The 17,871-nt window shown below is 39.7% G+C and overlaps 1 protein-coding gene and 1 pseudogene across 3 annotated transcripts in view; one reads left to right on the top strand and one right to left on the bottom strand.

The window, feature by feature from the left end:
• Window positions 1–17,666, bottom strand: part of LOC101656782 (UDP-glucuronosyltransferase 2A1) — a 43,896-nt gene extending 26,230 nt beyond the window's left edge. For 2 of the 3 annotated variants that reach the window (XM_045284367.1, XM_004703173.2), the window contains exons 1-2: window positions 16,949–17,666; window positions 8,418–9,047 (exon numbers count right to left, since the gene is read on the bottom strand). In XM_045284367.1, the coding sequence (XP_045140302.1) occupies window positions 8,418–9,047; window positions 16,949–17,666 (1,348 nt within the window). The remainder of the gene's footprint in view (window positions 1–8,417; window positions 9,048–16,948) is intronic. The other variant, XM_013004840.2, reaches the window with a different exon arrangement.
• On the top strand, window positions 4,979–5,718 carry LOC101656472 (annotated as a pseudogene).
• Window positions 17,667–17,871: the final 205 nt, after the last annotated feature.

Below are 17,871 nucleotides of genomic sequence, written 5' to 3'. Positions count from 1 at the left end.
GCTTTTCAGTTCCACGAACAAGTTACTCAGAATCTCTCAGGGGCAGGTTTACACAGTCCCCCAGGGTCATTATGAGTCGCCATTACCTGGTTGCAGTGATTTTTTTTTTTACATATGAGCAATTGATGGGCTGTTCCACAGTCTGCTCCTTGGCTGTCAGCCACCACTGCTCTGTGAGTTTGTCATACTGTGGTGACGTGTGTGTTGCTGTGATGCTGGGAGCTATGTCCCTGGGATTTCAGAGGTCAGCAGGCTACCCAAAGTGAAGAGGTTTCTGTCGAACTTCCATACTAAGAACAGACAATGAAGGATTCAGCTGCCCACCTCAGAGGAGCAGCTGAGGAAAACTTTAGGTAGAGTGTCAGAACACTGTACGACACTGGATGCGGAACCTTGTCAGAACTAGTGTCACAAGATGGGCCCTGGGGATTAGCGGACACTCAAAATATGAGTAAGGGGGGGCTGCTTTCTGGGAGTGGGGTCAACCAGTGTGATGTGGGTGCCGTAAGGACTTCAGGAGATAGCTCATCTGCTAATGGGGCAAGACTCAAAGTAAGAAGAGAAAACGGCAAAAAATCTTTTGATGGTTGGAGCTTGCAATGTGTGAAGTATGAATCTAGGAAAATTGGAAGTCATCAAAAATGCAATGGAAAGCATCTAGACGGATATCCTAGGTATCCGTGAGCTGAAAAGGACTGGTATTAGCCCTTTTGAATGAGAAAAATCATGATTTACTATCCTGAGAATAACACAGTCAAGAGGAATGGGTTACATTCATTGTCACAAAGGACATTTTCTTCCCTTTGCCTTTTCTAATTCTAGGTCCTTGCATTTCGTATAATATTTGACTTTGTCCTCTCAAGCTGTCCTTTGACATGTTTTCTTCAGCTCCTTGACTTCATCCTTTCCTCCTCCTGATTTAGCTACTCTGTAACTAACAGCAAGTTTCAGTCTCTTCCGACGTCACCTTTGATCTCCTCTTCCTTTCCTGTCTTTTAATGACATTTTACTTCCTTCATGACTGATGGTCTCTTTTTCCTCAACACTTTTATTGGCAAGTGATTTATATATCATAAAATTCAATAGTTTAATCATTCAATCATATCAAGGGGAATTGTACAATCACCCCCACATCCATTTTAGAACATTCCCCCATCCATGGTTAAATAACCTCTAGATGAGTTATGCAATCACAATCCATTCTAGTGCTCACGCTCCCTCCCACTTTCATTATTTACCCCCGAAATCCCCATACCTTCCCTATCATCTACACCCCCCTCCCCCATATTCCCTATCACCCCTTGTATCAATTATTCTCATTATTTACTCACCCCTCCTGTGCTTCACAGCTGGGAGACCCAACAGAAATAAAATCCAGCTAAGGTGGTGAGAATGAAAACATAATATACAGACAAAAATACAAATAATACATAAGAAGGAAGAGACTTCTAATAATATTCAAAAAGCCAAGGAAGAAATGTCTGTCATGGAACCAGTAAGAGATACTTGCACCCAGAACAAATTCAGGTAGTCTTTAGGGTGGTCAATGGGCCAGGTATCAAGGTCCTGAGAGGCAAGGGTGGCAAGACTTTCTCATACATAGTTGGGTCATATTGTCAGAAGAGGTCAGATCACGGAGAAGGACATCATATTTGGTACAGCGGAAGGGTGGGGAAACAAGAGAGATTCTGGATGAGATGGCTTGACTCAGTGGTTGAATCAATAGGCTTAGACATAAGGAACAATTGTGAGAATGGGTCAAGAAAGTTTCGTTCTGTTGTGCATAGGTTCACAATGAGCCGCTGCTGACTTGATGACACCAAACAACAATATTTGGCGTCTTGCCTTGGCTTTTTGGAAAAACAGCAAGAGATTTCCCCCTAAGCTGGAAGGAATGACCTTTACACTGATTTTCTATCCCAGAGGATTTATGATTTTTGTCCATGCGACTGAGTACTGACACTGAGTAGGCTGTAAACAACTTGTGGTTTGATATTTTCTGCCCTGGGATTATGTGTCCCTTGACTAGAAGTGATCAATAGACAAAGCAAGCAAAGTGTCTGTAGCCTACTATGCAAATGAAGTGACTGTTACCCACTAAGAGATGGGTCCGTTTGTGCTGCCCACCCCCACCCCCTAGGAGGGGCCGTGCCTTGACAGTGACGAGGAGTTGTTTGTATGTGCAACCAGGACTGCAACGTTGCTTTTTTCAGACAAAAAGAGAAGCAGCAGGAAGAAAGAAAAGAGAAGAAGCAGAAGGAGAGAGGAGGCAAGAAATCTGAAAGAACGTAGCTGGTCTGCTGAGGCTAGGCCCGACCCATCAGGGCCCCGCTGCAGGGCCAGCAGTGACAGGCTCAGAAGAGAGCCCGCCAGGAGGCCAGCAGAGTGAAGAAGGCCTGAGGGAGCCATCCAACTTCGCTGACCTCCTCCATGTTAGCCTGTTGATCTGGATCCTAAATTGTATCCGGTGTCAGACCCTGGTTATTAAAACAAACAAGACCCCAAACTCGCAGCCAGGGAGTTGATTCCGACTCATAGTGACCCTACAGGACAGGGAAGACCTGCCCCTGTGATTTTATGAGACTGTCACTCTTGACGGGAGTAGAACACCTTGTCTTTCCCCCTGGTTATTATGTCCTTAATAAACCACATAAGGGTGTGGGGAAGTATTCGCTTTAAAAGCAAATGTGAGAATGTGCTGTAACATCCATTTTAATTTTGAACAGTTCTCGTCAGCCAGTGCGGTAAAACGAGGACAAGATATTAAAGCCCTAAGGATTAGAAAGAAAGCCACACGAGTACCATTACTTCCAAATGTTATAATTGTTCATTTGAATTGCAAAAGAATCTACAACCAGCAACTACCGTCAAGTTGCAGTTGTGCACTGAGCGAAAGTAGCTTTCAATTTCCTTTAGTTTTTAGTCTGCAAACTGATGCCAAGTAGATGCAATCAATAGCATATAACTCACCCCCACCCCCAGGGGGATGAACAACAGTAACGTGGGCAAAGGGAGACAGTAGGTGGTGCAAGATATGAAAACAATAATAATTCATACTTTATCAAGGGTCCATGAGGGTGGGGGAAAGAGGGTAAAAAGAGGAGCTGATACCACGGCCTCAAACAGAAAGAATTTTGAAAATGATTATGGCAACATATGTACTAATGTGCTTGATACAATTGATGTATGGATTTTTTATAGGCGCTGCAAGAACCCCTCCCCCCAACAAAATGATCTATTTAAAAAAAAAAAAAAGGAAGAAAGAGAGAGAAATAGCCTCCTGGGCGCTCGGAGGAAGGCTCATTCTAAAGATGTTCAGGGAAGTGTTCACTAAGTAAGCCTGAGTTTCTCACAGACGTTTTTCATAACTTGTTCCTAGCTGGGTTCCAGAAGCCTTTGGGATGTTCTGCCCAAGAAGAGTAATTTTGTTATCCAAAAAGCTGCTATACATACGAAAATAAACAAAACCATTTTCTTAAACATCAGCTCCAGAAGAATTAGGGGTAATATTAAAAGTCTTCTCTTTAATCTATTTAATAAGGCCTGGTCTTAGACTGGGTTCTCTAGGAGTCAAGCTATCGAGATCTAGAGCCTGTACCTCCAGCAAAGCCTATAGAGATATATAAATGGGTGGAAAGACTGAACTTTATACCTAAATGGGACATGTTTTTACTGGCACTTGGAGATTCCCAGTTGGTATCAATAGTTCACGTGCCCAAATGCTGATCAAAAGTGCCAGTGGCCCAGAGGCAGCTCTGAAGAGGCGTGTGGAGGTTGGCTTCTCAGCAGCCCCAGCCTGGGGTCCAGTAGTCCTGCGGCACACAGGAGGTCACCAGGATTTGTAACATGCTCTGGAGCAACCGGGCTTCCTGATGACAAAATCTGTCTTTTTATGAGCACACACAGGCATTGCCTTGCTACCTTTCTTTCATCCAAATATTAGTATTTGGGGGGTTTTTGGCCCTATTTCCACATGTCATCTTTTCTCATCTGTTTTCCCCCCACAGAACTGGAGGAGAGGTCTTGTAATGAAAACGCTACACACAGTCAGTGCAAGGAAGGTGCCTGCCCCATTGCAATACGAGTTTACAATTCACAATACTTTATGTAATTGCAAACAAAAGATGGATTTTACCAGCTCTTTTTGATAATATATCTCAAGTTGAAAAAAAATCCATGCTAGATATTACTTTTTCAGATATGTTTAGTAACACGAGTGGCACAAAAGATCTCTAAGTAAAGAAAATACTTAATTTCTCAAAATATGGGATTTCTGTAACTCAATAATTATCCTGTAAGGATTAGAAGTTGAGAAATTTCTTTTTACAAAAACTTTCCTACACATTACATAATCTGTCATGGCGTCCTTTAAAAAGAAAATTTAAAGGGAGACATCAGTCAGTGTAAGACATGAAAAAATACCGCTCCCACCACCATGACTCGAATTCGATCTTGCAAGTCTGGCTAGACCAGAGGAGGTACACTGGTACAGATAGGAACTGAAAATACAGGGAATTCAGGACGGATGAGCCCTATAGGAACAGTGGTGTGAGTGGCAAAACAGGGAGGGTAAAGGGAGAATGGGTAGGAAAGAGGGAACCGATTACATGGAACTGTGTGTGACCTCCTCCCTGGGGGACAGACAACTGAAAAGTGGATGAAGGGAGACGTTGGACAGGGCAAGATATGACAAAATACCCATTTATAAACTATCAAGGGCTCATGCGGGAGGGGGGAGCGGGGAGGGAGGGGAAAATGAGGACCTAATGTCGGGGGTTTAAATGGAGAGAAAATGTTTTGAGAAACGATGTACAAATGCGCTTTACACAATTGATGTGTGTATGGATTGGGATAACAGTTGTATAAGCCCCTAATAAAATGTTAAAAAAAAAAAATCTAAGTTCCTTTAAAAAAATAAAAAAGACATGAAAAAATAGCTCTTTGTTCCTTTGCGCCGCATAAGGGCCCCTTCCCAGCCATGACCACACTGAGGGTCCACCTTGGTGCTCCAGCCAAGGTGGATGTGTTCCAGGAAAGAAAACCTGCATGGGAGCTATACCCCCAAGATTTCTGAGTTGGACACATTTATAAAGGAGCCAGCTCTCAATGAAGCCAACCTGAGCCAACTCAAGGCTCCATTGGACGTCCCAGTGCTTGATCCAGGCAAGAAGGAGAAGGAGAAGGAGGAGGAGGAGGAGGGAGGAAACAGCAGGAGAAGGAAGATAAGGATCAAAAAAAGAAAGGGGAAGATGAAGGTGAAAGTCTTCCCCGGGGCCCAGTGAACTGCAAGGAGAAGATGGTGGGGCTCCTGGAGCTCCTGACGCCTGGGATCAAAGATGTCACTGACCAGCTCAACCTGGTCCCCACCTGTGTGCAGCTACAGACCCCCTCGGATTGAGGATGAAAACAACTTGGGAGTTGCTGTTCAGGAAAAGGTGTTTGAGCTGATGGCCAGCCTTCGCACCCAGCTGGAAGGCTTCCACACCCACATTTCCAGGTGTTTCTCAGAGCGGGGCAATGCAGTAGCCATGGCAGCCAAGCGGTCCCACGTGGGTGACTACCGACAGCTGGTGCTTCAGCTGGACGAGGCAGAGTCCCGAGATACCCAACTGATGGTCGTGGAGATCCAAACGCTTATGCTGTGTGGTATGGCATCATCCTGAAGAACTTCGCAAAGCTGAAGAAGCCAGGGGAGAGACGGAGGGATTGATCTTTTGAGGGCCTCTGCTCTCATTCTGTGATGGGGAAAGCAGAGGCCCTCCTGTCTTTATTGGGGACATGCCTCTTATGTTTCTCCTGTTCAGGTTTCCCCTCACCTTGCTGCCCAGGTGCACTAAATATAGTCACACCATTAAAAAAAAAAGACTTGAAGAAATAATAATAATTTATAAATTATCAAGGATACATGAGGAAGGGGGAGCGGGGAGGGAGGGAAAAATGTGAAGCTGATATCAAGGGCTAAGTAGAAAGAAAATGTTTAAAATTGATGGCAATATATGTAAAAATGTGCAAGACACAAGGGATGGATGGATGGATTTTGATAAGAGTTGTGTGAGCCCCCAATAATATGATTTAAAAAAAATAAAAAGGAACTTTGGTGTTTGCAAAAACTATTTATTTCCAGCAGACATTAATCTAGTACTTTTTCATACAGAGCTTCATGGTAGTCGTAATGAGTGCTTTATCATTCTGTGCAAGTAATATTCCAGAAAAGCATAATACTTTATAATGCACAGAGTATTTCTTCATTTGCAATTTTGCCACCCTCCTAATTCCACGAAATCATTTACCTTCTTTTTAAAAGGTAGAAGAACTGTGATTCAAAAATTTACAGTTCTTTCTTGAGATCACACAGCTAGCAAGTGGCATTTGAATCCAGACACTTTGTGCTGGCCAACACCTATTGCCTTGGTACCTTTTGTAATCCCTTATTTGAGGAATATAGATTGTTCTTATTCAATCCATGTAAGCGTCAGTGAGCTGTGATTATTACCATAGAACTTATTTGAAGTGTCTTGAGATGCAATCATGTGTATAATATCAACATGTTAAGGGAAACAGATTTTTGAGACACATTAAATTTGTAATGGTGAAAAAAGAAAACATAATTAAGTCACACTATAAAAATGTAAAAACCCAGAGTATGGCTTTCAAAATTCTAATTACCATACCTTCAAGGGTTCATGGTAATTTTAATTTCCTTGCATATATTTTATTTATCAGTGTGATATGTTCAACATCTTCCCCCTAGATCAAGTGCATGAAAAAGATTAGGAGTTTAAGTGGTAGAAAATTGGGGGGGGGGGGGGGAATTCCTACGTAAGGGTAAGAAAATGTCACCCAAATTTTCTTTACAAATGATAAGGTTAATGCCAAATGACAGTAAGGACACCCCGCATGGAGGCCCCAGGTCTTTGTACTTGCCTTCCCCTTCACCTCATTTCTTTGTCTGTTTGAGGTTGGATTAGTTCTAGCGTCCACTTTTCTCAGGTCTTTTCTTAAATATGACCTTATTAATCGAGATCTTCAGTGGACTAGATCCTCCTCTGGAACTCTCTTTCTTATTATTATACTACATTGTATATGTAGCTGTCTAACATTTTACAGATACCGCGTGCTTCTTCTCACTGGGATGCAGGGTTCGTGAAGGTCATGTAGACACTTGGGTCTGTTTCTTTCTGCCATGTTCCTAGTACAGAGGAAGGTGACAGGCACAGGAAGGGTGCTCATTAAATACTTCCTAAACACATAAAGCAACACGGAAAGAGGGAAGGGAGAAAGGAAGGACGGGATAAGAGAAATAAAACAGAAGCACTAAAAGGAGAAAGAAAGGAAAGCAAGAAGGAGAGGAGAAACACTCGGAAGGAAGGAAGGGACGTATTTACACGAGGAGCCATAATTGCCTTAGACAGTTCACATTGTTCGGTGCGGTCCTAAGAAGTTGTGAGGCAAGGAATCGCAGTCGAATCAAAGGATACAGAAAAAAGAACCGCAGGATAACGGGATGCACTGCTGGTCCAAGGACCCAGAGAGGCCTAAAGATGAAGAGCTAGGAGGCAGGGTAGACTCAAGACTTTTTTTTTTTAAACACCCAAGACTATGTCTTTTAATATAGCTGTAGTGGTCATTTGTTGGTACAGCAGTTCAAAACCACCAGCCACTGTGCAGGATAAAGATGGGACTTTCTACTCCTGTAAACGGTTACAGTCTTGGAAACTCACAGAGGCAGTTCTAGTCTGTCCTCTAGGGTCACTACGTATGTATGAGTTGATGGAGACTGGATGGCAATGAGCTTGTGTGTGTTTGGAAAACAAAGAAAAGGGAGAAGAACAAAGAAAACCAAATTCGCTGCCATCAAGTCAAATCTAACTCACAATGGTGGGTCTCTGAGCCTGTAACTGTTTACAGGAGTAGAGAGCTCAGGCTAGTTTTGAACTTTGGACCACTTCACAGTGCAACCCATAACCACTAGGCCACCAGAGTTTCGATCTTGAATCAGGTAATACAGCAGGTCTTTGCCAGGGGTTATTCAGTTTTTATTGTTTACAAATACACAGACACACTTATGTGCATGATTTATTATTATTTTGAGCGGCAGATGGCTCTGGACACTATCATAATTATCCTTTTAAAGGTAATTTCACTTATAATTAAAGATTTATTTGCACATGAAGTACCATTTTCTATATAGGCACAGATAAATTGAGTTAAGGGACTATCACAAACGTACATCACCATTTCATTTCTAAGAATGTCTCGCAAAAAATTGATCAAGGAACTTTGTAGAACTAAACTACAATTGATTAGCTTCAGTTTGGTGCATGCCATGGCCTAAATATTTTACTGCACGAATAATAAGAATAAATGCATGTAGGATACCCTAAGTCATAAATGATTAAGAAAATGTGTAGACTTACCTAGAACTTTGCTGTAGTACGAATTCCATTCTCCCCAGTAGGATTGGAATATATAATCTTGCAGAGGATAAGATAAGGTGTTTTTAACCCTTTCACCAAAGGTCATCTGGTCCGTGAGCTCTGACAGGGCTGCTGGCACGTAGGAGGTGGGTGCTGGAATTTTCCCACAGTGTCTCTCCACTGTGGAGGCTGGAGAGAACCTCAGCGTGTACATAAATGGGATTCCTAGTTTCAGAGCAACCAGATCACCACAGATTGTTACTGGGTCTGCTACCAACACATCAAAACCACCTTTCTGAAGTTTTGTCATTAACTTGGGGTTATTCAATACTCCCTCACAGATTTGTATATTAATTTGGAAGAATGTATCTAGGAGTTTGCCTAATTCTTTGTAGAAAGCCCAGAGTGTGAGAGGAGTTGGTCTGTGGTCTATCCATAGCATTATCATATGTTCAATTAAAGCATCTATGTGCCTCTTTTTGAAGGAAACAGGTATCACCTCAAAATTCACAGGAGAATCCATTTTGGAGTTGATGAATAGAGTAGCTGATGAAGCCAGTACAGTCACACTGTGGTTCCTTTTAATTAATTCTTCTAGAATGATCTTAATATTTAACCAGTGGCTACCATCTGTAGGCCAAATTAACACATTTCCACTTAGAACAATTTTAGTCAGAATCCAATTATAAAGCAGTAACTGGCAGAACTTCTTAGGCATGGTGATATTCAAGATGGAAACCATCTTACTGTAAATCTTTTAAAATGAAAACAAAAGCAAAATTTTTGACAGTGAATATAGATTATTTTTCAAATTAAACAAAATTTAGTATAATAGCTATACTCATTCATAGTTCAACTTATCGATAGATTAAAAAGAAAACAAAATTCAAATTCTTAAGCATATTAATATTTTTATTGCAATGATAGAAATAAAATCTGGTCCTACTTTAAAAGAAAACAAAAAGAGGCAGTCTATAATGCTGATATGTATATGTACTCTGCTATAATTACTATCATTTATAAAATGTGTATTCAGTTTAACATATATTTTCCACATAAGTTAACATAAAAATAACAGCTATTTTCTGCAAAAGTCATTTTGTCAAAAATACTTAGTACCATCAAATTAGATGTTTTAATTCACAAGGCATACTTATGTCCATTGTTTATTTTTAATAACTCAATGTAGCAGAAGTTATTTAATCCATTTCATGGATAACGAAACTAATGTTGAGTTACACACCCAACATATGACAAAGTAGTCCAATTGGGTGAATCAATTATGATTCTTTACAGGTTGTCTGTAGTATGATGTCCCATCTTTCTACACTTTGGGAACTTTGGAAACTCACAAGGACCAGCATTATTGTTATCTCCATATGGCTCAAATTAGGAAGAAAATAAATAAATAAAAATGTTCATTTATATATTGAAGACCAAAGGAGTTGAAGAATGAACATTTAATTGAAGATCGATTCCTACCCCTATAAAGCAAGAGGCCTTAGTTTCTAACCCCATAGGAGAAGCACCAGAGAACTCACTCTCAAATATGACATAGTTGAGGAGATGTGGCCAAGGTTCTGAAGTAACCAGTAGATTTTTATGCAGGGCTGAGTGAAATTAGGCGGATCCTGGAACTTAATAGTCTCAGATTCATTGACTGACATTTTACAAAGATTGTGTCTCTGAGGAGTGGCATAGACTCTCCGAATCTCAAAGCTCTCATCTGTAAAGAAGATGTTGGAGCTAATTTGATATATTGCTTTGAAGATTAGCAATAAGGTATGTAAAACTGCAATGAAAACTGCTTGGTTTCAAGCAAGAGTTTAGTAATGCTAGCAGATTTTTACTAAATTAGCTGAACTACTGGCCAGAAAATCAGTGAGCTATTGTTAAAAGGTTGACTAGATATGGATTTAGTGATATAATTGGTATTTTTATAGTGAATCCAAATTAAACAAAAGTGCCTATATAAAAATGCTATTTGGAAGTTAAAATCTTTAGGAGCTGCTCACAAAAATGGTACAGAAGAAATAATGTAGTTAAAAAGATAGAAAATAGGAATTAAAATGCAAATTAATAAGTAGGTTTACAAAAGTGAGCAGTATTGAGAACCATGCACATCTCACAGCCCATCGCATACTGGCTGCAGTCCACCAATGCGATTTGTGGCTGCCATCTGACTTTGGGTTCTGGTGAAAGAACATGATGCTACGAGAGAGCCATGTGACAGATCCAAATAATGGTGATTCATTTACCATTTTATTAATAGAACAGAAGAGGAAGAGAAGCTAGAAAAAACCTATTTAGGAAAAATAAAAAGAAAGGTTCAACACTAAATTTGTTGCTCTTTAAGGGAAAGGACTTTAAGCTTTGAAAAAAAAATGCTTTCAATTGGCTACAAGAAATGAAACACTGGAGTGATCAAGTGAGCTGTATTTCTTGCACTTTGGAATACACACTTCCCAGTGCTTGGTCGGCACCTTGTTCATGCTAGGGATCGATTATTCTAGCTTTTCTTTTTAAAGATGGGCGATTTTCCCCATTCAATACTGATATATGATATTTGCAAGTTATGCTAATTTTACGTTGGATGCATCACTTCTTAGAGATGATTCTCCTGTTTCCTTGTTAGTTTGTCCCCTCCCACTTGTTCTCAGTGTGATAAGATGATAAGAGAAACTTGTTCTCAAATGATAAGAGAATATTGGTAACAATACGTAAGCCGAATACATTCTGAAAATTTTATTATCTTTAAAATGTTCTTGTTCGCTCCTTAAGTGTGCCCGTAATTTGGGTGGTTTTTCATGTTGTTGGTAGTATAAATATAAAAATTAAATTTACCTGCTTCAATTTTAAGGAAACATATTGAAATCTGCAGAAACTTTTTCTTATTTTCTGTTAGATGCTGCTTATGAAGTTGTCTGATGTTAGAGCCTGAAAGAAATTCTCAGGCAACCCAGCAAGACAACAGAATCACATAGAAACATGTGCCTTAAGGAATAGCAGGTTACCTAGTGATGGCCTGGCCTAATTAAAAGCCTTTCAGCAAATAAAAAAAAAAAAAGTCTACAAATAGAATCACAAAAGCTGCATACCATATACACTTGTGTATAAGTTGAGTTTTTCAGCACATTTTTAAAATGCAGCTTTTGTGGTAAAATTAGGTGCCTTGGCTGCTATTTGGCTCGGCTTATGCTCGAATATATATGGTACATTGAAAAGAAGTAGAATGTACCCAAAGACTTTTAAATCTACATTAACTGCTGCAATCTCAATTGAAAATTTAAAAAGGAGACATTGTTGTTGCTCCTTTCCCTAGAACTATGATGATTGCATGAAAGCTTGGTGTAAAGAGAACAGTAGTTATGTAAATTTTAAAGACGTAATTCTTGGTAGTTGCAAGAGAATTTTGGGAATGATGAGGGCAACAAATGTATAGATGTGCTTTACACAATTGATCTATGTATTGTGATAAATTGTATGAGCCCCAATAAATTGATTAATTAAAAAAAAAAAAAAAGACGTAATTCTTGATATTTCCCAGCTTTATTACTGTCATCAGTAAAATGATGACCGAAGCATTTTCTTGACAAGTTCGCAGCAAGGACTGAGGGAGAAAATACATGCGAAGCAAGTACCACCGAGTCTAGCACATAGAATGAAATCAATAAATGCTAACTGACATTACTATTGTGATAGTCATGAAGTTGAACCAAATACTCATGACCTGAAATAAAGTAATTTTGACAACATAATATGCAATCCCTAGCAATTAGCAGAGATTAGGAACTCATTGTGAGGTTCTTACTGAATTCCACTGTCGAGAAGTAATCTTAGAGAACACTGTCCTACTTATTTACTCAGGTGTGCCGACCTGACCCATGAGAGGAGAAAGGTCATATGGATTGGTTGTAACATCATTGATTAGAACAAGATAAATTCAAATTATAAGTTGTATAGAAGTTGCGTTACCCTCCCCCCCCAAAAAAAAGTCCCTTCAGCCACACTTATTGTTCTAAATCAAAAAAGACTTCTACAACTGTGAATTTCTCTGTTATATCAGTACATTTCTTTCTTACCTGATCTTTTGAATGAGTGTTCGTGTCTCTGGGCATCAAAAAGAATATTCAGTTTTAGTAAAGACAAACTTAAATAGTCATTCTAAGTCAGAAAAGTGATTAGAAACATGATATTATCAGAATTGAAAGGTAATACCGTCTTTCTAAATCCTCATTACTTTCCCAGGAGCAAATTGTGCGGGAAGATTAGTCTCATGTTTCAGACTCAAGAATAGAGTGATTTTATTACCAGTATTAATTTACAGGCACAATCCAATGGAATACAAGATTTGGAAACCATCAGCATGGGCAGAGGGAAATGAAGGGTGACTTACCAGTGTGTATAAGGAACACTTTCATCCTAAGAATTATTATTCTAACATTGAAAACAAAAGAAAACAAACAAACTCACAGCCATCGACTCAATACCGACTGATGGAGATCCTTCAGGACTGAGTAGAACTGTCCTTTGGGATAGCTGAGACTTAAATTCCTAATGGGAGTACATACTCTTTTTAAAATAAAAAACATTTTTTTTACCATGGTGTTGTTGGTCGGTTTGAACCACCGATCTTATACTTAGCAGATCAATACACAGTCCACCATGCCACCAAGGCTTCTTGATAAAAGCACAAATGATGAGATAAAAATATACACACATGTTGTTACACACACTCAGTTGTCACAGTCAGTTTAGTACCTGCCTGAAGAGATGGATGGACAGAGTTTTTTCAGGTCACGACAGCCTTCATTACTTCTGTTTCAACGAAAGTCCATTTCTTCTCGCTCAGTCAGTAAGGTCCAATTTTAACCTCATGATGTTGCCTGTCCAACGTGTATCTTCATGGGGCCCCGCAAGGTTACCTATAGTCCTCAGAGTGACACTGGTTCTCTCTCGTTGACAGAACACGTAGGTCTTCCTTAATGCCCAAGAGATGAACGTTTGCTTTTGAGTTTTGAAGGCAGAGGCTGGCACAGTGGTTAAGGCGCTTGGCAGCTCACCATGAGGTCGGTAGTGCAATACTACCCGAGGCGCCACAGGAGCCCGATGCAGCACTCTGATTGCATCTGCGTCTATAAAGGTTTGCAGTCTTGGGAGGCCTCTGGAGCAAGTCTGCTCTGTCCTGTAGTATCACTATGAGTTGAAATCGCTAGATGGCAGCAGTTTTTGTTTACGGGCAGCTAGTTAATACAGTCTGGGGAGATGATTGCTTTTTGCAGATGATCAGTGTTAGTTACAATTGCTGAACTAGCTTTTTTTCGTCATTCCCGTCCACATGTAACAATTCACATTCTCATCCCTACAGTAACCTAACATCTGCTTTTCATCGATCTTATATCTTATAATTATTTTCAAACAGAGCTTGGAGGCATGAAGGGAACGTGTCAACAACTATCACAACAGAGACTCCGCAGGTTCTCTTTGCCCGGCTTACGCAGCCCAGTGCTTGACACAGTGTACTTCGTCATCTTTAAATCGCTTCCGATTCCATGAAGCTTTCCACTCGTCAGCTGATAATCATTTCTAGGTCTCACACCTTTTGCATAGGAACCAGCATTGCAATGTGTGCCCAACAATGCACAATTCTTTAAACAGCCGTTGACTCTTGGCTTTTTAATTTTGTTAAAGATAAGTGAAAAAAAATCAATGTGTTGATACTAATGATGCTAATAATGATAGAAACATAATCCTTCCAAGAAATGCAATGTATCATCTCTATCTGGGAATTGCTTCATCTCTATATTAGCAACTTAAGTCTGTGCTGATGAGGCTTAACAAAAAAGGAAATTAAAATTTCGAACACATCGTACCTAAGGCTCCGTAACAACTACGAGCTGTAAGTAACCGAGCAGTGCTGTTAGTTGTCTGAGACGACAGTCACACTTACAAATTGCAGTAGATTGATTTTAAATTACTTTATCCTTTACAGCCTCAGGAATACCTTATATATGAAAGCAGAAGAATAGAAAGGGGCTTGCATCTGAGAGAAAAAACCTAACTTAGAAAACAGTTGCAGTTTACTGTCAGAAAGGCAAAAGTACATAGCCTCCTCAAGTAGACAAGACTCAGATCTCTAGTTCAAATCCAGGGCAGTCCAGCTGAGAGCTGACCTCTTCTCTCTAACTGCGTTGTTACCAAGTATTTCCAAAAGCAATGCATACACCCACATCCGAATTTCAATGCATTGTGCCCACCCTATAATCTACTCTCTCTTACTCATGAAATTCACTGGTTGTGTCATTTCTTTGTTTACTGAAGTAAAACAAAACTCTTTAAACTATTTTAATTTTCCTTGAGTGTCTTTCTGGTTCTTAAAAATCAGCCACTTACTTCTATTAATTGCCTTTAGTAGAGCTCAACCACTAACTAAATACTTACATACCAGAGACTACACTAAAGTTATTTCAGATATTAACCAATTCAGTGCTTTGAGCGATCCTGTTAGATTAGGTCACACTCTAATAAGCAGAAAGTGTGTATCAAGAGCCTGCTGTCCTAATGGTGTCAGTATGTAGACTCATAAATGTCTTCTCAGTGTTACTTCTCTTCAGTCACAAGCTACTTTCTGAGCACATGTCCTTCCTGCCTCTTTTTTTGAGCTAGAGAAGGCAGTCTCCAGGTGACAGATCAGACCATTTCCCAACGGTGTCTTTAGGAATTTGTAGGTACGTCAGAACAGGTACATATAGTTTTAATAGCCTTACTTTGCTACAAGAACATACTAGAAGTCTCTTCAGTGATTTACACAGTTCACAGTGCTGTGTGCTCTCCCTGTCACACAATGACTATCTCTGCTACATATTTCCATGGTCTCACTTACATTGTAAAGATTAGCTTTATGTTTGACTTCATGTTTGTGAAATTATTAAAGACAAGAATATCATCTTAGTTTTTATTATAATCTTACTATCTAAGGAGAGTCTACTAAACAGTAAAAACTTCAATTAGTGAAGAATACAAAATAAAAACATACATTCAATAGGCAAATGTGGTGGTATTATGCTTAACTCATTGCAATACGCTTAAAATTGTAAATCATCTTGGCCAATGATGTCATTTCTCTTAAATCCACTTATAAATAAATATGATATAGCTTAATGTGAAAATGAATTGGAAGTATATATTAACATCATCTTTATAGAGCAATGATTAGTGATATATAAGTGTAAAGAATTGTCATAGAGATATAGAGATGAGGTGAAACAAAGTTTATGTTCAAACAATAAAGTAAAAATTCTTCTATATCCACTCCACATACAAAAATGAATTCAAGATGGATTAAAGACCTAAATGTAGAACCTAGAACTACAAAGATAATTAATGAAAAAATAGCAACAAACTTATGAACCCTAATTGAAGGCACAAACATACTATCAACAAAGAAACACACCCACACACAACAAAAACAAATAGATGACTAGGGCCTCCTATAAGGAAGACCCTTATGTGCATCAAAGACGTAATCAAAGAATTAAAGCAAATCCCACAGAAAAGAAATTTTGGCAATGATAACTAGAAAAAGGATTCATCTCTAAAATCTATAGACCACTGCAACACCTTAACAAAATGCAAATAACCCAATCAAAATATGGGCAGAAGACATAATCAGACAGTTCACCAAAGAAGACATACAGCGGGCCAACAATCATATGAAGAAATCCTCACATTAACTAGTCATTTGAGAGATGAAAATAAAAAAGCAATGAGCTACCACACACCCGCATTGACAGCAAAGTGATAGTAACAACATAACGTAACAAATGCTGGAGAGGGTGCAATGAGATTGGAACCCTCGTGCCCTGCTGAGGGATCGTAAAACCACAACCACGGCGGCAGACTGGCTGGAGCTTCCTCACGCCACTGGGATGGAAACACCGTATGACCCAGCACTCCCTACACTCTGCGTACACCCTAAAGAAACAAGAAGCAGCACATGAATAGATCCATGCACACCCATGTTGATCACAGCCCTGTTCACAATAGCAAACAGATGGAAACAATCCCAATGCACGTCACGGGAAGAACGGATAAATAAACTTGGGTTCATACACACAGTGGACTGCTGAGCATCACTGAAGAATAACGATGAAACTATGCAACACTTCTGACAGGGTTGGATTTGGAGGACATTGTGTTGAGTGAAGTTAGACAAACAATTGAACAATCTTGCACAAGATCACTGCCAAAAACCTTTAAGATAAAAGTTATTATACAAGCCAAACAGACTTTCATGCTTTCCAGGAGTGGATGGTGGGGGAGTGGGGATGGGGGAGACATGACAGACATGATAGACAGGTGTTGACTCGGTAAAGGGGAGGATCATCTGTGACAAAAGGAGGACAGAAAAAAGGTGGGGGGAGGACAGGGAGGGTTGAAACCCATGAAAGTTGTAGTATACAAAAGCGAGGATCTGATACGTAACCCCCCGTGTAGTTTACAATAAAAAGTTTTCAAAAATTATTACGTACCCAAAGCCTTACTATAGTATGAATCCCATGAGCTCCAAAGCGTATCAAACATGTAGTCCTGGAGATGGTAGGATATGAAATTTCTTATTCTATCTGCAAAAGACATCTGATCGGTGAGTTCTGATAAAACAGCTGGAACGTAGGAAGGAGGGTATGGTACCTTCCCACAGTGCTTCTCCACTGTGGAGGCTGGCGAAAACCTCAAGGAGTACATAAACGGAATTCCCAGTTTCAAAGCGATGATGTCACCGCAAGGAAATACTGGGTCGGATATGAGGACCTCAAAGTTGCCTTTCTTCAGCCTTTCCATCAGCTTCGGGTTTTGTAGAACACTATCACAGATTTCCCTGCAGACCGTGTGGAAGTCCTGGATGACAACGGCCATTTCTTGATAGAATCTCCAAATGGTAGCGGGTGATGGTCTATGTGTTAGCCACGTCAGAACAAAGTTCTTGATCACCTCTTCGATTCTATCTTTGCCAAAGGGTACCTTATATATTTCAAATGTCAGAGATGATTTGGAAGTTGGTGTGATGAAGAGGGCACCAGAAGCAACGAGGACAGTCACATTATGCTCTTTTTTAATCAGCTCGTCTATAATTATCTGGATATTTAGCCAGTGACTGCCTTCCACTGGCCATATCAGAATTTTCCCACCGTGAGTGGTTCCTAGGATGCTCAGCTGAAGGAACAGCAGCAGGAAAATCTTGTTTAACATGTTGCTTGAAGTAGCAGTTTTGATGAGATGTCAGATGAATGAATTCTTCTGCTTTTAAATAAAATAAAAGTAAAAAATATTTCTCAGCTTTGATGCAATACACAGATATCCTAAGAGTTTTTAACTTTATCAAAGAGAGCTTTGAAGAGTTTTTAACTTTATCAAAGAGAGCTTTGACTTTATCAAATAGCATTACTTAGAGTAA

Source organism: Echinops telfairi, unplaced genomic scaffold (genome assembly GCF_000313985.2).
Source record: "Echinops telfairi isolate 266 unplaced genomic scaffold, ASM31398v2 ScPeMD7_7468;HRSCAF=8506_0, whole genome shotgun sequence".
NCBI lineage: Eukaryota > Metazoa > Chordata > Mammalia > Afrosoricida > Tenrecidae > Echinops > Echinops telfairi.
This window is presented reverse-complemented; position numbering and strand designations above follow the sequence as displayed.